Genomic DNA, 20,927 nt, shown 5'->3' with positions numbered 1-20,927 from the left:
ATTATTTTTATCACACCTTATCATCATTTTGGTGACTCTGAAAATTCCAATCAACGGTTTCCATCATTGCAACATGAAAGGGGTACTGGGTCAAAATCAGAGTCGTGTTGGCCGATGTCTGTCCACTTTGCCCGTCTATGCCAACTTTGTCTGCAAACACGACATGCTGCAGTAAAAAGCGAAATCGTTGATTGTAATAACATTGTCCCCGTATTTACAAAAGGCCCAGTAAAGTCTTGTTGGGAAAAATCTCGAATCTAAAATAGCAATCTGAATTTCATGCCTTTTGAGAAATAGATTGGAAGCATGACAAGAGAGTAAAAAATTACGCCAACTGATCCCTTGAATATAAAAAAAGTGTCTCACGCGAACCTGACCTTCAGTTTTTCCTACTTGAGATAAATTTCTCAGGATCCTGAAGTGTTAGAGCCAATAATTCCAATTCAATGGTTGCAATTTTATGTGATGCAAGTTATCTCAGAACATTATGTGCCTCCAAGGTTCTCATGAGTTCTATTAGGATCAGCCCTAAGTTTCCATTTATTTGCTCAAATTTAAATGTGGACGTTTTCTGTAGTAATTAAACTAAAGCACTCATTAAGCTGATTGGAGAAGAAATCGGTTGAATGACAATATCTGGTGGAAATTTCACTGGCTCATGAAAAGATAAATACCGACCAAAAAAATAGTAGGCAAGGCAACGAAAAGAACACTCAGGAATTTTCAACTTTCAGAATAAATTGCTCAGAGATATTTACAACTATAATGTACAATTTACTTTCTTTACGGAAAGTTGAGCTTGAATATTTCTTTCTTTAAATTTTTTGGCAAAGCATATTCACAGAACAGCAAAGACTGCAAGCAATAAGAATAAGAGTTCCATTTGTCACATGCCTGTGCAAAAGTTCATTTTAAGTGCTAACAACAAATTAATAGTGTACTGAAATGACACCCCTATTTAAATCGACATTTCAATTCCTTTTTACATCATACATTTACTGAAGCGCTTACAAGCACCATTGAAAAAAATAAACCCATAAAATTGTACCAATTATTTATCATATATTTGCTAATAATATTGTAAAATTATGGCCTAATGAAAATTAATTTTTGAGGGGAGATGAAAATTTATTTCGTTCTGAAAGAGTTTCTCACCACACCATGGCATGGCCACAAAGCTTGGATCATGACAAGGTCTCTGAAGAATCTTCAGTCTGTTCTCCTTTACAAAATAAGATGGACTTTTAAAATATCTGTTCTAAAAACATCAACAACACATGCTACCACAACTGTGGTGAACTTTGCTGATCAGGCTGTGGAGCCACACCAGAGCTAAAGAAAAAACAAAGTTAATCATAAAGTTAAAACCCAAGGAGACAATGTGATCCAGTACAGTTATCATCATCATCATTGTTTCAGTATCCACCAATCACGGTGTGCAAATTTGATTGACAGTCACGTCTCCTTGCAAAGTTCACAAGGTTGAAAGATGAATACCCTTGCATGGGTTTTTGAGTTGACATATTTACACATGTCAAATGTGAAAGTTTGTTGGGCGGCGGCCATGGTTAGGCACGTTGCGCTGTAACTGGATATAGAAGACAAAGGGGGTGACAGGCTATTTCTTCCAAGGAACGTCATACATTCAATGTTTTGTAAATTATCATAATTTATGTATTCCCTTACTTGTTTATTTTCTTGTTATTTAACAACCTTGAGCACTGCTAGCAAAGTGCCAGCTTTTCACTTTGTTATGATTTGGATAGTAAACACAACTTGAGGGTCTTTTACTAGTACATGTATGCTCACTTCATTAACATAACTTTGCAAGTCTGAAATTAAATACTCACCTTTGAAAGCTTTTAAAGGAAGGAGAAGCAACATTGATGCACAAAGGGACAGAGTTGTGATGACGACTTGTAATAAACTTGTAAAGTGATTCTGTAAAATAGATCAATAATAACTGAACTTTAGAAATGTATATTTGACGTGTGGGTTACAAGAGAGAATATTCAAGCTTAAATTTTCCTGGTGAGTGCAAGGATCACTGCTATCTTTATATCAATAATTATAGGAACATTGATAATTATAACATTAATTTTATTACTGGTAGTTGACATGTGTATGTAAGCTGAAAACCACACCCTTTATTGTGAAATGTGTCTTTAATTTAAGCAAAATGATGAAATGCCCACACAAACGCCTTTAAAGCAGTATTTCTCTCATTTGAAGGATGTTCCATTTAGGACGACTGAACAATAGACAAAAATAGTTACTTTCATATACTGTAAGTAACTAAACTTAATAAATGTACAGAATCCACATTTATGCTTAGACAGTGCTCTAGAGTGCAGATCTAATTATTTCAAGACTGTTTTGTTGTTGCTTTAACCTGATGTCTCAATAATTATACAGTGCTGGGTGACAATTTAACCCAGAATATTTACTGTAATCATTAACCCATTGACCCCAGGGGGGACAGAGATATAAGTAGGGTGTGGTTCGGGAGTCAATGGGTTAATATCTTCTCATGTTGCACTGCTTGTGCAAGATACAGGCTGCCACCCTTTTTACATAAAACCCCAAAAAGAATGACCACATTACATTCTTTCAAGCACTAACTATCCAATCGAAAGCAAAAGAAGCCAGAACGTCCAGCTACAGATTGGAATGAAATGACTGAGTTAACAATACTCAGCACTATAATAATATTGCTTGTACTTAAAATAAATGACAATGCTGGGGGCTAATGGCTTTACGGTAAGAAAAGAGGGAAAATACACAGAAAGCTGTATCTTGACTTGACACCCAATTTTTTTGGCACCAGTACATATTTATCAGGAGTGCTCATATCAGACTAACCTTTTACTTGGGATATGGAATATAGGTTCGCTTCGTAACTGTCATCAAATTTTGATGGACACAGGGGTTCAAAATCTGCAGTGAAAACAAAAGCTTGTTTTTTTTTTTGGAAAGCTGTTCATGCACTGCTACATAGGCATATACAATGCAACTATTACCGATTGTTGACAGGGATTGATTTACCCATTGACCCATGGAAGTGAGACTCTAAAGTCCAAAAATTTAACTCATCAGTGGGGGTGGTCCAGGAGTTAATGGGTTAAACACGAAGACACAGCTCGGTAAAAATTTGTTCCATTAAAAAGCCCCTTCTGGCAAATGTGACCGAAATATGTCAAAATATTATCTGTCGCTCTTTTTTTCATCCCCGGTCCCTTTTTTTCGTGCTAGAAATATCTTTTTGACCTTCCGTCTATGTATTGCTGTTTGTTGATCACCATCTTGGATAGTCTGCTGGCAGCCGGGTCACTAGGACGAGCGCTTAGTCATCGCAAACTCAAAAGGGTGGTATGGTGTTGGCCGTGTAGAGAAGAAGGCGAGACAAGAGTGGCATGGCAACACGCCTATGTCTTGTCCCATTCCCCTTTAGCCAAAACGCCTCGCCTCATAACCCCTACCGAATTACGAGAGAAAAACAGACTGCCAACAGTCTACATCTTGGATAACTAATCAGTCATGCTTGAATGAATTCAAACAAAAGAAGTGCATGAAGTGCCCCCTTTTATAGTGTGTCTTTGTGTTTAAGTGAATCTACATCATCCTTCAGGACAATAAAACCATTTATTATATCTCTGAGATAGTACGAGCGCTGTGATTGGCTTAATTAGTGGGCCTTATTCTACAGTACGACCAGCTGTACAGTCCACTTGGAAATTTCACTTCCAGCCAAAAATTCTTCAATGTGGAAACACTTAACACAATCATATGGAAATCATATGATAACTGAGAATTAGCCAATATTTAATTAAAATAGCATTATGATAATACTCTTTGTTTGTCCCTCCAAAATTTTTCATGAGCATTGTTTCTATTTCTTGGGACTTTTAATGGTCCAACAGTACTTATGCAAATTTTTGGAGGGACACACAAAGAGTACTACGGTATTTTTGATATTGGCAAAAAAAGAATGCTAGAAATTTTATTAATTATTGGACATTCAAAGATCACTTTTTGAAATCTTTTTTTTTTTTGTACCTGAAACATATTGCCTGCCAGCTGGTGTTGTATGGCAACACCTGCACATACAGGTATGGAATCTTAATCTTCCTTCATCAAGGTATGGATGTGACAGGGCATCAGTACAGGTTATTCTCTTTTTCTATGAAGACAAAGACAAGTTCAAATTCTGCACTGATTATAATCTCTTTGTATCAACTCATAAAGGTAAATGATAATTAAAATTCTTATCATTCTTTTATTGGATATCAAAATTATTGCCCTAGTCAAAAGCACAAAATGACTAACAGTCTTTGGAAATTACATATGCACTGTATATAAGCACAAGGCTGCTGCCTAAGAAAATTTTAAAGGGGCCCTCAGAGCTAAACGCTGAGAACTTAGGAGCCCAACATATGAAGTGAAAGGTGTTGCTGTGAAAAATTAAGGCGCCCAGAGCTATTCTTTGGGAGCCCCAGACTACCGGGCTCCTGTTAGGCAACAGCCTTGAAGCATGTGACTTACAGGATCAAATACCAGCATTCTACAGAGCAAGTGAACAGCTTCATGGGTAGCTTGGCTGGACAGATTGTACAAAGTTGCTAGGGCAGGCTAAAACAAAAAAACAAAAAATAAACATACATGTACAGCAAAATCACTCTACTCGTTTATTATGTACTGAACATTTTTACATGTACTTCGGTGATTTAACTTACTGCTTTATGTCCTTTCTGAAGAATGTATTTTGTTGCTCCCTCGCTAGCTCCTGCTCTACAAAGTTCATCAAGACTTGGAGTTCCCAGAAGATTAATGATAAGGTTAAGCTGTAGACAGAAAAACAAAAAGGTTTAATTTATCTTTTAACTAATAATAATAATAATAATAATAATAATAATAATGATGATGATGATTAGGCTAAATATGATTTAGGCAAAATTAAAACCAAGCCAATGCAGCAGTTGCTCCTGTGATATCTAGGGGGGACTCCAGGGAGGTTTGCAGGGGCATTGCCATGTGGTTTGACTTGAGTCACCTTGTTGCTTACTCACTTGCTTTTCCCTCCCTCCCTCCCATGTTTTAGGGTAAGTATACATTCCACACACTGGTCTCAGTGATGTGTTGACGGGGTGCCGTGGCAGATGGAATGTGGCTCGGTTGCCATAGTGATCTTGCTGCTGAAGAGAGTGTTCCTCCTCTCTTGCTACCTTTACGGCACTTACCCTCCAGTAAATTGGCATAGAGTTTTAAATAATAATAATAATTATTATAATAATAATAATACCATTGCGCCATCAAACACTGGCCTTTGTTTACAGTCAAGTTTTGACAGAACAATAACAATACAAGATTTTTTTGACAAAGACAAACTAAATAATAAACTTTTCCTGCTAGCAGAGATGAGTCAAAATAGTGCATTTTTTACCATACATGTAGGATTCTGAGCACTCAAAAGACAATTTCCAAAAGTCAATTCCAACAGAACAAGCATTTTTTATACACTGAAGTCTTTCTCTCCCTCTATTTCACACACATTCAAAATTCCAAAATTTCCTTCAGAGCAATCAAACATACACCCTATAGAAACGATTGTTATTCTGTTTTTTATGGGACACATTTTTGTGTCTCAATAAGGAAAGACCCCCGTTAAGGTTCTCATCCCTGTGGGATTACCAATAATTATTGATATGTATAAGTAAAATCATCTGGTGTCAGATGGAGTAAAATCTGTTAGGGGCACTATACGTGTAGACTTACAAAAGAAAAGGTTTAAGAGGTTGTATGTTTTAAAAGACATTCATGTTGTTTAACACGGAAGGCAAATACACAGTAGGTTTCCCCCTGAAGAAATTATTTAAATCGAATAAATAAAATGTGCATGACTATTTTGACATTAATTTCTGTGAACAATTACCTGCTGGACTGGGCTTTGAGCTTGAAACAATATTTTTCTACTTAAGAGTTCAGCAAAAATACATCCTACTGACCACACATCAACTGAAGAAAAACAACATTAAGCATGTCATCAACATTACGAACTATTGGGTGCAACACTGAAAACTAACAACTTATAAACCTAAAAGGACACCTACACCTGTAAAGCCACCTAGAACATCACTGCGATGTCTTGTCATTGACCTACAGTTAAACTACAAATAAAGTTCTTGGTGTCAAAACAATACCCTGAGGGCAACTGTGACATGTCAGAACTGTTCAAAAAGGCAGCACCCATAAAAATATGAAAGTGAAAAAGAGCAATTCTAAAACTAATTTTGTGATTTATAACAAAACCTGCCAATTTTCTGGACAATAATTATTATTAATGATAATTATTTTATTGGGACTTCAAGCTATTGTGGACAACTGAGGGAAATAAACTATTTTTTTTGCCGGTCTAGAAACATCACAAGTACCTGCTTGTCCATAATTTGTTGCACCAGCAAGAAGCTCTGGAGCTCTGTAATACTGAGTAACAACCTGTGATAAAAATAATAAACAATTTTAAAATTTAATTTAAAATTTGAATGAAGGACCAACTTACAGGTAAAATAAAACATTGAGTCCACTACAAGCCTAATAATAGCCTGCACTTCTTTACAGTAATAGTGCAAAAAAAAAAGGATGTGTTACATATAATCTAATCTGATTAAAAAGCCAATTTTGCAAATTACCAGTAATTAAAACACTTTCCCAAAAGGGTTTCATTTTTGGAAACCATTAATTCAAATTAAGAAATAATCTCCTTGCATGGTTTAAAATATGGAATGAATGAACCAGTCTAATGACACAGAATAGATTACAGAAAAGATATGTCACAAAAACTTACTTCCTGCGTCATTATTGCATTCTGATATGGTTCTTCTAACCGTGCAAGACCAAAATCACAAATCTATAAGAAAGGATAATATATAAGGATTAATGCGTTTGTAACAACCATTTCCCAATGAACTTAGAGCTCAGTTATTGTAGTTACTAGTATGTGCCTGGCCCCAGCTGATCAAATGATGGATAATGCTATCTGCCTGATAAATCACTATCCAGTGTTGTTTTGTATACAAATGAATAAAAATTCAGTATAGGCCACTTGGGAAAATACTATAATACTCTTTGTCTGTTCCCCCAAATTTTGCAAAAGCATTGCTTTTGTTTTCTCTTGGGGCTGTTGTAAGTCCCAAGAGAAACTGGAAACAATGCTTATGAAAATTTTGGGGGGACAGACAAAGAGTATTATGGTATTTTCCCAAGTGGCCTATTTAAGCAGGAGTTTTAGTAACAGACATCTATCATTGCTGTTCTGTCCCCTACTTTACCACCCATTGCCTGTTATGTACATGTAGTTTGCCTAGATATTACTTAGTACAAAAACCATCGATCTGTAGAATAGGCCTGAATTACCAAATAACGAGGTGATAAATGTCAATATTTATGATAGGACCCCCAAAATTCTGGTATGGACTCCTAAATATTTGGCAAAGGGGTCCAGAGGACCCCTACTCAGTAAAACCTGGATGCAACACTGATTACTGAGTGACTGCCTCGCTCACTTCAGTTGATGAAATTCCTTTCCCATGGTACGAGCAGTAGCCAGCTTTCGCTGTCAAGGTGTACCGGAACAACCACAAAAATGGAAAGATAATATGTCTTCAATATCATGAGTCCTGAGGGGAAATGCATAAAATTGTTCTTGTCCAGCAAAGAGGTTGCAAGTGCAACCATGACTCACTATGACTTCAAATGCAAGAAAAGTTTCTATGCATAAAAGGCGGCGTCGAACACAACACCTATCAAGAATTTGAACTATTTACTAGCGAAAGCAGGAGAGGCAGTGACTCAGTAGTTCATGGCCATTCCACAGATCCGTGGTTTTTTTTACAAATGCAATATCCTATCAAGAATAAGACGCTACCAGCTAAAATGGACAGCCAATTTTCAAAATTGAGATGCCTAGTGAAGGGCCAAGAAAGCACTAAAACTCAATTCAGTCGAAAAGCAGATTACGGTAAATGCCTTAAAACCAAAATACTCACTTTTAAAAGACAATTACTGTTCACTAAAAGATTTCCAGGTTTTATATCTCTATGTAAAATTCCAGCAGAATGAAGATATTTAAGCCCTGTCAAAATAATAATTTATAAAACCTTTTTCAGCATGACCCCAATTTAACAATGCAACCTAGCTTTTACAAAGATTAATGCAACTTAGGTAGGCAACAAAGAAGCTAGGGCCATAATATTGTGTTCTGAGGTTTGAAAGACACATACAGTAGTATTTGGAGTGTTGTGACGAAAAGGGAGCATTAAACAGCTGCTCCAATCCCTCTGCCTTTCACTGTTCACAGTTTACCTATGACGGATATATGTATATCATGTTGTGTTGGCACATTTCTGGCTTGCCAGGATTCACCAGCTGTGCCCAAACTCAGTTAACCCTAGCAGCATGTCATGGGAGCCATAAGACACTGTGATACAGCTAAAATTAACAAGGTTTACCGCTAACTTGTGATCAGTTTAATAAATTTAAACCAGGAAAAAAAAAAGCAACTTTGAATGACAAATACATGTACACCTGACACACAAAGGGGATTTGAAAATCTATCATCCTATGTGAGACAATTATATTATAATAGCAGCTCTAATAAGGTGCAATGTGACTAACAACATAAACAATAACTTGCACTTCAGAAGCTACCTACAAGATGCTGCAATACCTAATACCGGCCAGCTAATGAGATCTATGAGATCAAGTATGCCACCCCACCCCCACCAAATGATGTGGCATATTTGTCAGTGAGTTGTGGCTTACCTCTTAGAATCTGATAGAGAAAAACTTTAACGTGATCTGAGCTAAGTGGTTGAGGGGACACAATGATTTTATGCAAGTCAGACTGCATTAATTCGGAAACTATGTATCTAAGTCAAAAGTTAAGGAAGGTGGTTTGCATAAAACACAACGCTCCAGTCCCTAATTATACAAGACTGTATAATTTCTGTTACCTACCCAATACTACAGATCTTGAACTGATACCATGCCAAATAACAGATTGTCAAATATGTGTTCTGTATACTAATTAAGCCGCATTCATGCACTGCATTTTTAAGCAAGTGAGTAAATGACGTCACTTTCTCCTCGATCCAGATCACTGAAAGCCTATCAGTCAAAACTGCACCAAGTAATGGCGACCATTTAATTAAAAAGTGGAGTTCAAATTACTGGTAATAGTCTTCCTCTTGAAATTACTACAAAAAATTCCGCCTATTGAGCAATCAACGCAAATACTTTCGAAATGTGAAGAAAAATGAGAGCTGATTTTTTCATCGTAGTAGCACTTTAATTATTAAGGTTTTCACACTTTGTAGTCCCTCATTCAACTAAGAAATGAACTTTTTGGAGTACTAGACAAAAACAAATATGAAAAGATGCCTTTTTTCTTATGGTAACTAAGCGAAAGTTGGGTGACAATATAATAATTATTTTTTATGCAATGCGTGAGCGGGCGGAATCATGCAAATCTTGCAATCCAATTGGCTCTGGGAGCAGGCAGAATTTTTCTGTCTTGCCCACCAACCCAGGCAGAACCCTAGCCCTGGTTGCATGAGCTTGTGTGTTAACCTTAAATTTCCATGTTTGGACACCAAATCCGTTTACATACAGAGGTAAGTGTTTCAAAACAGATTTAATTGGACAAGACGCATGGAAATAGAATTCATTCGTTTGTAAGTCGCTTACTGTATTCGATATCAAGTGTGGTGCAAACGCAAGTCAACAACTGAAAAAGTGATTTCAGAGAGGAAGAGAGAAAGAGAGGAAAAAAAAAGTTATTGACCAGCTAAGGGTCGGTCCATATAGCGAAAAACTGTTACCTCAGTCTTCAAAAAGCTGCCCTCGACCTGTGGCCTCATGTAGCATTTTCAAAACCTCTGTCAGTTTTTCCCTATATGGACCTCCCAGCTGGCAAATAACATATATTTATTATCCTGCTATAATGCTAGGACTAAATTACTTGTCAAAATGGTGCACTCTACAAGTAGCTACTACAATGAATTAAACACGGTGAATACCAAAGATTTGCGATAAAGCCTGGTTCCTTCAAGCACCATAAGAACAAGTATCAACAAAAACACAGCACTGATGTGTTGACACAAATTGGAAGGCAATTTTTCTTGTGCTTTTTCGCTTGTGTTTATAGCAAAAGTAGGAACCAGTCTCAAGCATCTGCAAGGATGGTTTATATTCCCAGAACCATGATGGTGCAAACTGGCACATTTTTCCCTACAACACAGTTTTTATACCTGCTACACAAAGCTAAAGTTCAAAGGAATAATAATTATTTAAACAGAGGCTGATGACTTGAAAAACTTACATGTATCAATCAAAGCTGTCAAGAGAAATGCTTTTTTTGGTATGTCCATTCATGAAGGAACATCCCAGATCAAACCCCAAGATTTTTCTTTTAATTTTAAGCCAATTAGGCTATCCCCCCTTTTTTTCCTCCATTTAGCTTCGTCCGACCAATCCAACTTTTTGGCATTTTCCAAAAAAAAAAAAAAATGGTAACAATGTTTTGAAGCCATTTTATGAAGCAGAGGAGTTTCGGTGGTTGATCCTTTTTCCCACGTTGTCTTAATTTTGCACCAACATTCACCAACTTTTCCGCCATATTGATTTTGGGTTCACGTCTTGTTGTTTTCCTGGCTCCACAGCTATGATGCTGGGGTACCAGGCCTCCGATTCCGAGAATGCTTATGATTTTCTTTTTAGGCTTTTTTTTTGTCAATCCGACTGACTGACCCAATATCAGGAAACGCATATGACAGTAACCAGAAAAAAAAAAGGTGGATGCCCTTATGATAAAACAACAAAACTAAAATTCTAACAAATGCTCCCTTAAGAAAAAGAAAAGGTGTCTATGAACACATTAAATTTTTAGATGCAAGAATAATTTTGCAAATTCCAACAATTTTTCACAATTAACAATCGTGTAATGTGTTTTTGTCCAGATTATGAATTTCTTTAATTTTGTCCTACCACTTACAAATCTGGATTTTCCATTTTTTTATCAACGGTGCCGACAAAACTACCCACTTGAATATTAACAGTACAACATTAGCACACGAAGCAGCCCCAAAAAGTCTAGCGGAAATTAGTGCTGCCTTACTAGGTTTGATTATATCAGGGCAGGTGGAAAAATGCTGCGATCGGATAAGAATCTCAAAAGGGTAAAAAATTCTTTTGTTAAAACTGGTTTGAAATAAATATCGGAGTCTTTCGGACCGGACGTTTTTATTGCGCACAATAGGAAAAAGCCGAATTTTCTTACGTAAGCCAACTTAAGGAGTGAGGGAAACACCGTCAACGATGAAACAGCAAAATATTTAGAGGAAATGGCATACGAAATGGGTAAGGCAAGGAATTGCGTCAAATATAGCCACTGACAAAAAATTCACCCGAACCCGAAAAAAGTCGGCGACATGAACACAATGCGAAAACTGCCGAGCAACAGGTGGGGGGAAAAACAGCAGAATAGCGAAGCGTAATATTACAAGGACCCAAGCTTTCAAAAAAAACTTCCAAATTTATGCAACGCCGAAAACCACAAATATTAGTCTTTCAAATCCAAAGAAACACAGTCTTGCAAAATCCCTATGGGAGGCCACAACTTTTCTTTAATTTATTTCTTCAGCGATCGATATTTGCAAGCAAAGCTCTGAATATTTATAAGCGAAAGTGAAGTTCAAGGTCCTGTGTTGATTCCACATCTTGAGGGGCCTTATTAACTCCGTTCTCTCTTCACCATGCCAAATCAAACGGCAAATGTAAGCGACAGAGATTAGTCAACCGCCCCGTGGGTTACTGCTGTCTAAAATCCATGTTGATTTTTTTCGAATTCATTTCTGTCACGCTACAATGCTAAAATAATACATTTCACTCAAACGTCTTGTAGCTTCTCTTTAATAAACAAAGGATACATTTCTTGAAAGAAGTCTACGTGGCCGGGATGAACAATATCCAGAGCTGAAAGAACCTGAAAATAAAAGACAGATCAATTCCAGTGGACAGCGAAATTTTACTGCTGTAGTTCGAAAGAAGGTGGCCGATCCCTCTCAAAAATTAAAATTACATGTAAGCATAGTGGCTTGGGACCTAAATTGAAAAAACCATTACAAAATTTGAACTTACGTTGTTATGTTTAAAAAAACACAACATCTTTAGTTCCCTGTAAGCTCTTTTTGAGGACGTGAGACTTTGGAAAACGTTGGGCATTTTCTTCAAAGCGACCCTCTTTCCATTTCTCGGATCTGTCACAGACCTGAATGCGCGAATAAACAAAAAAAAAGGATAAAACAATGGCTCAAAATGCGACAAATAAAACCAACTGTTGCTGCTTCTGAAAACTTACCACACTACGCCAAAAGCTCCATAACCAATAGGTCTATCCGGCTGAGTTTCTTGTTGCGGCTGTAAAGTGTAATGTGAACTGTGGCAGCCCGTCGACGGCTGTTGGGAACGCGTCGAGGGGTACGCCATGAAAGCCCGACTCTTGCATACAGCCATTAAAGACGCAACGCCACTGCCACCCAAGTCATTCTTGTTCCATGGTGTTGCCTGACCCCTCAGAAGCGTTGCATGTTCAGCAGCTTGCTGAAAGAGGGAAAGAATAACGCTTAAGAGGAGGAGCAATGCTACCCTCTCGCATCCCTTCGCTCTCGGGTCGTTGTTGAAGCGAGTAATTCTGCCGGACTTTCGAACGCACATGTGCCGGTGTGGCAGACCCGTTCTGCGCACGCGTCACGCAACACCTTTTGGCGCTAAGCACTATGGGGGAAAACTGCGACAGCATCCAGTCACGAAGACTGCGACATCACGCGAGCCTAGAGTTGAAAAATTAGCGCTTCTCACGAAATGATCCGTCAATGGTGTTTAAAGACTTTTTAACCCCTTAAAAGTCAAGGTTTTTTTATTCTGTGCGAGTCCAAACACATTTCTCGTCACTTCGTCTTTATTTTAACTTTTGTTTCCTCCCACGAACTTTCGTGACCATTCTCTCAAAAACGATATTTGAACAGGCAGAACTCATGATCTTGCGGCGTTTTAGAAAACTACGTGTGCCAAACAAAAAAACATTGTTACCGTGGATCACGCGATATGCCACGAGTTTTAGGGCCTCAATACTGAGACTTATTATCATAAAAGCAAGATATCTTACGGCGAAACATGTGATCATTGCATTTCAACAGGATAAGTCGAAATGATTACAATATTAAATGAAATAGGAACTGTGAAAGCATGGTTAGTTATGGTCGAAGCTTGCTTTTTTATAAAAAGTAGTGTTCTGTCATTATTTTTTTCTTCAATTTCCTTATTTAGTTTAATGGGAAAAGAAAATAAAACATTAAGATAACCTGCGATCATGTGTTCTCTGTAGAGAGAGAAGAACGCCTGATCATATCCGATTCACTGGTAATATGTGCCTTAAAAACACCCGAACCCTTTTAAATCTCTTTGTCTAACTTGAATGATTACTACTAACTCCTGTGGCTGTCACGAATTGCAATCAAGAGGCTTCTAAGGATCGTATCAAATACAGTTTTATAAACTTCAGCAATTACTGTCACTAATTTGTGAAAGACACGGTGTAGCTATGTTACCACCATGTCAAAGAAAAACCCAGTGAAAACGCAAGTAGAAATAAATTCAAAAAAGACTTCTCACCCAATTATGTATGGACCGGGGATTTTCAATCCTATCCAGCACTGATTTTGGTTCGTTTTGTTGAGCAGTTATGTTAATGGCCACAAGAATCAATAGCTAGAGAACAGACGACTGATGCCAGTAAAAATCGGTGATTAGCGATTTGAAGTAGTTCAATGTGTGTCGGTCAACCACTTGTAATGACTTGCAAAGGCAATGGAAGTTGTCTTTCATTCACCTTTCCCATGTCATGATTTTCAAAATAGCTCCTTTCGACGTTTCCCGCTTCCGAAACACGAAAGCATTCGTGCATTCCGTGGATGGCCCCCAAACCGCTTCACGGAATGTTCCGGCATTTCGTTAACAAGGAAAAATGAGCAAAATTCAACATAATTAACTTCAAAGGAATTTAACCACTCTGAACAGAAGCTATAACGTCTACAGCTCTCATAAAAATCGTGTTCTGGCAAGCGTTAATTTTGTTGAATTTGCCCTTTGTAAGATTTTGTGATACTCTATAGAAATGATTTGTTCGTGTTCCGGCATTCAACACGTGGGCGGATTTGTTTTCGTGATATCTTATGAAAATTGCCACTCAACAGTCAACTATCAATATCACAGAAAATACGTTCAAACTAAATTCTATTCAGTGACTGAACTGTGAAGTCAAATCAATTATAAGTTGTTGATGTGGGATAGATTCGTTTTAAGTTCCTAGGCAGTGAATGGTCACCTTCGCTTTTCTAGGAGATATTCAACAAGTGGCCCCTGGCTTAGCTATTTATGATTAAGGTACAATATTTAATTACATGATAATTCACATAAAAACTGTTCTTAACCTATAATCATTTTCCCGGTTTTTCGAAAGAAGTACTGAGTTATCTTTAAGATCAGAGAATCATATTTTAATTAATTCAGGAAAGAGAACTGGGCGGATGGCGCAAGATAAGTCATTCGGTGACAGACTGATAAGAATCCCTCAAGGGGAAGGTCAAAAATTAAGATGCGGCTACAATTCGATTTGATTTTGCAACAGAGAGAATCAGTGTCGAGGCAACACGGGAATCTTCTCTCTAGCCATGTTTTTTCCATTTTACGATTCACAGACTTTATCTTTCGTTGATTAGTACTGACACTTCGAAAATAGACCATGAGTGAGCTATGCCTGATCATTTTAGAGAACCGGCACAACCTGATAAATTTAAAAGTCTACTTCTTGGTTAAAAGATCTAGAGATGTAATAAGTGTCTGACTAATCTTGTTTTCTCGGGCCACTGGGTAAGTTAAGAAAATACTGAAATGTAGCAAGTGCCACTAAAAATTTGCAAATTTAGGTAAACCATTTATTAGTCTGAATGAGTGCGTAGGTTAAGGAACCTCTTGTCAAAAATGTTATACGAAGGAGGGAAATAGGGAACTAAATGAAACAAGAAAAGTCGGATATCAGAACTTTAAAACTATAAAAACAATCAGTTAATTATTATTTCTCATCAAGATCAGAGTCAAAATTAACCCTCATTGTAAAGTATAGTAAAAAGATCGATTAATTTTTTCAAGGTCGATGTTTAGTGCATGCTCATCTGAGCAAAAAAACATACAGAACTCTATTTAATCTTCGGAAGTTTAATAAGGGTCTAAAAGTGAAATTGGACAGTTTTCAATTCCAGGAAGAAGGTATCTTTGTTTCTATGTAGAAGGTGTCTTTTTTAAAAATATCTTCTTTCTCACCGGATCTCTAAGCTATTTTCCATGTTAATACCCGGTACTGAAAATTTCACATGTTTGTCAACTTTGCCTTGGCCCAGGCCGGGAGATCGGAGGAGCGGTTTAACAAGCCCAGCTAGGGTTTCCTTCTTTGGAGCAAGCGGACGTACGCGGCTGTTCCACAACTCTTCTTTCATGTGAAACCTGGTGATTTTTTTTTTGCTAGACCGCGGACTAAGACAGAAAATATAATTACGGGCAAAATGAATGTGCTACACATTTATGACCATTTATCCTGATGACAAACCTTGACTAAAAAGTATATTTGGATAAAAATCTGTTCTTGTCGTTGCACCACTGTGATACGTTATAACTAATAAAAAAGAAAGTCGGAACGTCAGCTACTTTTTAAGGCTTCGCGAGGGATCAATTTACAAATGATAATCAACAATATAGACCCGTAGCCCGCAAGGGCTGTATGGAAAGCCACAACTTTCATATGTAACCCTATTTTTTTTTGAAGATTTGGTTTTATCAACGGACTTGATGTAAATTGGCCACCGTACAGAGATTCTAAAGGCTGACGTTTCGAGCGTTAGCCCTTCGTCAGAGCGATTCGCTCTGACGAAGGGCTAACGCTCGAAACGTCAGCTTTTAGAGTCTCTGTACGGTGGCCAATTTACATCAACTCCATTGATAAAACCAAATCTTTGTACACTACTTCCCCACCGACGCAGCACCACAGTTTCTTTAGAAACTACCCCCTTCATCCTATTTTTTTTTGGTCTTGAAGTTTTATCTGGACGTTTTGGAGTTTTGTCATAATTTACTGGGGCATCTGGGGCAACATTATTATGTGGTGTGGTTTTCATTGTGTTGTGGTTTTGTCATTTTGTGGTGAGGTTTTGTCATTATGTGACGAGGTTTGCTGGTTACATGTTGTGTTTCCATCATGATGTATCGAGGTCTTCTTTTGACGTTCCATAGTGCTGCACATGCGGTACGCATTTTTGATCATTTCTCTTCCGTACCCGTCAAAACTACTAACGTGAAATGACCAAATTTAAGGTTTTGACGACAACGTGGACAAACTGCAGTGAATCTTTCAGTCTCATTCTTTACTTCAAATCCGTCGGTACCAATCCAGTTTTAGGTCACTTCGCCAATATTAAATCATATAACAAGATGGAATAGAGCGGTTTTCAACTGAGTAATGAGTATCGAAAGTCATTAGCGAATTACTTTGGTTTTGCATCTACTTCACTGTGATTGGTTCAAAGTTCTCGCGCCACTTCTTCAACCAATCAGAAGTGAAACCAAAACCAATCGTGGCTCGCGCGTGCACATTTTCCTGCCTTTTGTGTCGGCTACGTGTAATTACTTTGAGTTTTGATTGGTTTACTGGATTGTCTCCGTCCTTCTTGATTGGCCAAAGTAATTACTTTGGTTTTGGCTTTACGACATCATTTGAAAACCGCTCTAATCATGAATCACTTGTATTTTGAAGTGAAGTTTTCATCGCCGTGGCCGTCGTGCCTCAACATCCATTTATTTCCGATACAAAAGATTTACGATTTCGAATAACGAACAACTAAAAGAACAGTGCTTACCACAAAATTCTACCATAAGATGTTCTGCCTCCTTTATTTAACAACGTGTTGTTTTGTCACAATTTAAACACCACCATCCAGGCATCAGTTGAAATGATTTCATGTGACCAAAAGAGCCCTACACTTCACTACAGTTTGCCGGCCTTACAATGTGACAAGAGCTTTAATAATGAAAATGTGCTCGCTTTTCAACCTTACAACTTAATTTTTTTACAAAAACAGAACTGATGAATAACAGAAAACGGTTGAATATAAAGCATAAACAGCGCGATTTGACGTGACTAATTGTTACAACGATTTTAAATACACACAACAAACAGTTAATCACCCATTCAGTTGCACCCAGCATACGTTAGTACACACAATTCTTCAGGCATGTTTTGGAGATGATACTAAAACTATTACGATTTCCTTACATTGGACAATATACAAGTTATTGTGCGCTAACAATCCCGTACAAGGTAATCTTACCTATCATTGTGGAGACTGGACGATAAACTAGAGGGGGACAGAAATGCTCTTCGTTTCAACTGAAGCTTTAAATTCTGGGATTACACCTTAAAGAGAACCTTCGCAGTTGAAACCAATCAAAGTTAAGTTGTTGGAAATGACGTTAACTTTTTTTAAGAAAAAGCGAAACCTTATTTCAGTGTTAAACAAACCTCTTTACATCCTTATCTCCTTCTTTAAATTACAAGGGCGTGGTTTGTATTGATGACCTGTTAGAGGCAACCGTAACGCCTTCGTAAAATTCAAAATGGCGGCTTTCAGAAAATTTTAAAACTTGATTACGAGAAAATCGACTACTTTCCCAAAGCCATTATTCCCAACAATTAGCATTTCGTTGTTTTCGGAAAGGTCCCATTGGAAACCTGTGGATAAAGTTTGTTTGCGAATAACGTAGCCAGTGACTTTATGTACAATAAACAATATAGGACTAAACAAACAAAAACAACTAAACAAAAAACAAAAAAGTCGACAATAAATAATCGATGAACCATTTATCCGACCATGCGAAAGTAACGGAAACGGAGCTGTCCATTACACAAGACCGTCCATAAGAAAATTATATGCAACAATTCTAGGAAGTGGCAAAAGATCTCTCACGGCAGCGAATTTCACTCCACAGACCGTTGCAAAAAGAAAAGGTTCAATCCAAGAATAAAGCTAGCTTGACGCCAGTGATTTACACGTTCGAATTCGCGAATGATATGCTTCAGTGTACTATCTGTTTCGCCTAATTTTAGTTTTAAAATTTGCCTTCTTGATTACACTCCCCTTCGTTTGCCCTTGAGTTCTTGGTGTCATCATTGCATCATACTCTTTTAGTGCAAACGGATGATATCTTTTAAGACCATTTAGAAGTATTGTTAGGGGTTTTGAACGTGACCAAAAGTTAACGGGATTTCATAGTCTTTAATTAGGACTAGCCCCATCAACCTTGATGTTGCTTGCCTCAGTAAACATGGTATTTGATAAATAAAGATTTAACGCAAATTGTTTCGGTTATACACATATCGATCCAAATTGAAGTTTCTATCAGAATTGTTTTCTTATGCTGTACGTCCTCATTCGCTAATTCTCAACCTGTAAAAAAAGCCCACGAAGAGATCATTGGCATTGCTGCCCTCCGAAAAGTAAAAAAAATCTGCTATTAAACGGTCTGTGGAACCAAATTATTGCACTGTCACTGGAAGCCTACAGAATCAATTCATAGCCGCGGCCTGTAAGCGCTCGAGTTCTTCAACCGACACCACCTTTTTGGCAAAGTCAGGCGTGGTTGATCGCTGTCCAGGGTTTGCCTGCTGCAAAAAGTCATCGCTGAACCATTTGGACAAGATGTTTCCCCCTCCAACAGGGGATCGACTTTGTGGTGGGTGATTCACGACTGGGCTGGCCACTGTAAAAAAAAAAAAAAAAAAAGACAGACGAAATAGGTTACCATGGCAATAAAAGAGCAATGCAAAAACGCCCTTTATTTTGGCTTTAATCGCTCATATCTCACAAGCGAACTCGGTGACCCCTATTTTTTATTGCTGGAAAGTGATCTGCCACCTAAGATAAAACTCTCTGCAAAGATTTAAAACAAATTATCTGCAGCAGATTCAGAGCCAATACTTATTGCGCCTTCAAAAAAATTCTAACTCTGAAGAAGTTCACCTTTCGAAAAACTGTTTTCGTTTACTTGCGCCAATCATATTTGCTGTGGCAATTGGCGGACTGTTCAAAACAGCAACTAAGAAAGTGGAACATAATCTGCGAATCATAAAGCCGGGTGTAAACGTTTGACAAGTGCCGTTTCATTGACTGACAATAGCGAAAAAACGAAACCGTTGATTGAAATTTGAACAAAAGCGTCCACATAGTTATTAAAAGTACAGAAGAGAACTTTAAAGCAACCTTTTCTCTTTCCTTCCACTAAAGAGTTTTAATTTTTTTTTCAAGGCGCAAGCGGGCGGAATTCTGCGAATCCTGCAGTCTGATTGGCTCTGGGAGAGGGCCGAATTTGTCTATCTTGCCCGCCGACTCGGGCAGAGTCCTAGCCCTGGTTGCGTGAGCTTGTGTGACGACCTTAAATTTTCATTTTTTTTTTAACCGAATCCGTTTACATACAGACGTTAGTGTTTAAAAACATATTTTTATTAGACAGGAGGTTTGGAAATAGAATTCAATAAAAATATTCAGTTTCTCTTTAAAGCGTTCAGTTTGTAAGTCGCTTACTGCAATTGCTATCAAGCGCGGTGCGATTCAACAATTTAAAAAGCGATTTTTGAGCGAGAAAGAAAGAGCGAGAGGAAAAAAAAAGTTATTTACCAGCTAAGGGTCGGTCCGTGTAGCGAAAAACTGTATCCTCGGTCTTGAAAAAGGTACCCTGGGCCTACGGCCTCGGACAGCATTTTCAAGACCTCGGTCACCGTTTTTCGCTACACGTACCTCCCAGCTGGCAAATAACATACATCTTGAAGTTGAATGAAAACAATATTTGCTGAACTACATTTCACCTCCAATAAAGACTTAGATAAAAGCTTACCTCGTCTTCCATGGATTTGTTGTCCACCGGAATGCAAGGGAATGTGAGGGGAACGAGTTCCCGTCATTGATCCTGCTGCCACTGCAGCAGCGGGGTTACCAGGTGGGTAACCAGGTATGGGACGCCCGGAAAACATCATGGCTGGATAGTGCCCTGGCACAGCAGGGATCCTGCCAGTTGAGTGGAGCATCTGCATTCTCGAGGATGCAGGAGCCATTCCAGGAGAAGGTATTCCCATGGGAGTGGAGGCTGACGACATCATCCTCAAGTACCCTGGATGGACATGAGGGGGCATCATCCCTGGATGCAAACCAGGCCGAGGTGACATCCCCATATTTTGCATAGGAGAATTAAAAGGCGTGCGCCCCGGATGCCCCTGCATTGTTGATATTATTGACGGTGAGAATAATTGTCCATTTGGTAAGTGTGAACCTGGCCACAATCCATGGGGCCCATGAGATGGTCGCGGGACATGGTGAACCGGTGTGGGCCTTGCATCTCCAAGAATTCTTTTTCTTGGATGATTCGGAGCCAAACCCTCATGCTGCGCTGTCATTTCGTTGCTGCCGGCCTTCTTTTGTTCACCAGTGGTAGTTGAGCCACCTTTAAAAACTGAATGATTTCCCAACAAAATTTCACTTCTTTTCCCTGGGAATGCGTCTTCGTATGAAGGCATCTTGTCTGGTGGTATTTGAGCCTGCTGCTCATAAGAATGAGTTAGAGGTCTACCTTCATTGGCTGCGACAACTTTGGTTATGCCACCACGAACATTTTTAACATGGCTTTCGAGCGAAATACTGGGCCCGAACAGTCCAACGGAAGGCTTGTTACAGTCTTTCCGTGCAAACAACTGATGCGGCGAAAGCAAAGCAGCTTTG

General features: G+C 38.3%; 2 protein-coding genes across 4 annotated transcripts in view; both read right to left on the bottom strand.

The window, feature by feature from the left end:
* Positions 1–13,866, bottom strand: LOC137976552 (serine/threonine-protein kinase NLK-like). 2 transcript variants are annotated; one of them, XM_068823935.1, is made up of 15 exons: positions 13,726–13,866; positions 12,413–12,654; positions 12,193–12,322; positions 11,982–12,037; positions 8,818–8,924; positions 8,043–8,128; positions 6,842–6,904; positions 6,429–6,492; positions 5,930–6,012; positions 4,734–4,841; positions 4,543–4,629; positions 4,057–4,180; positions 2,863–2,937; positions 1,851–1,941; positions 1,146–1,332 (listed from the first exon to the last, which is right to left on the bottom strand). In XM_068823935.1, exons 2-15 carry the CDS (start codon positions 12,565–12,567, stop codon positions 1,281–1,283), a joined length of 1,281 nt encoding a protein of 426 aa, XP_068680036.1. In that variant the 5' UTR covers positions 12,568–12,654; positions 13,726–13,866; the 3' UTR covers positions 1,146–1,280. The 2 variants fall into 2 exon arrangements, with proteins under 2 accessions (XP_068680035.1, XP_068680036.1); XM_068823934.1 differs by lacking the exon at positions 13,726–13,866 and having other exon boundaries at positions 1–1,332; positions 12,413–12,786.
* A 3,167-nt stretch (positions 13,867–17,033) lies between these two features.
* LOC137974903 (eukaryotic translation initiation factor 4E transporter-like) overlaps positions 17,034–20,927 on the bottom strand; it is a 19,593-nt gene continuing 15,699 nt past the window's right edge. For both annotated transcript variants that reach the window (XM_068821912.1, XM_068821913.1), the window contains exons 13-14: positions 20,050–20,927; positions 17,034–18,918 (exon numbers count right to left, since the gene is read on the bottom strand). The exon at positions 20,050–20,927 is cut by the window's right edge and continues 835 nt beyond it. In XM_068821912.1, the coding sequence (XP_068678013.1) occupies positions 18,725–18,918; positions 20,050–20,927 (1,072 nt within the window). In that variant the 3' untranslated portion in view covers positions 17,034–18,724. The remainder of the gene's footprint in view (positions 18,919–20,049) is intronic.

Source organism: Montipora foliosa, chromosome 11 (assembly GCF_036669935.1).
Source record: "Montipora foliosa isolate CH-2021 chromosome 11, ASM3666993v2, whole genome shotgun sequence".
Classification (NCBI taxonomy): Eukaryota; Metazoa; Cnidaria; class Anthozoa; order Scleractinia; family Acroporidae; genus Montipora; species Montipora foliosa.
The sequence above is the reverse complement of the archived record's forward strand: the minus strand, read 5'-3'. Positions and strand labels throughout refer to the sequence as shown.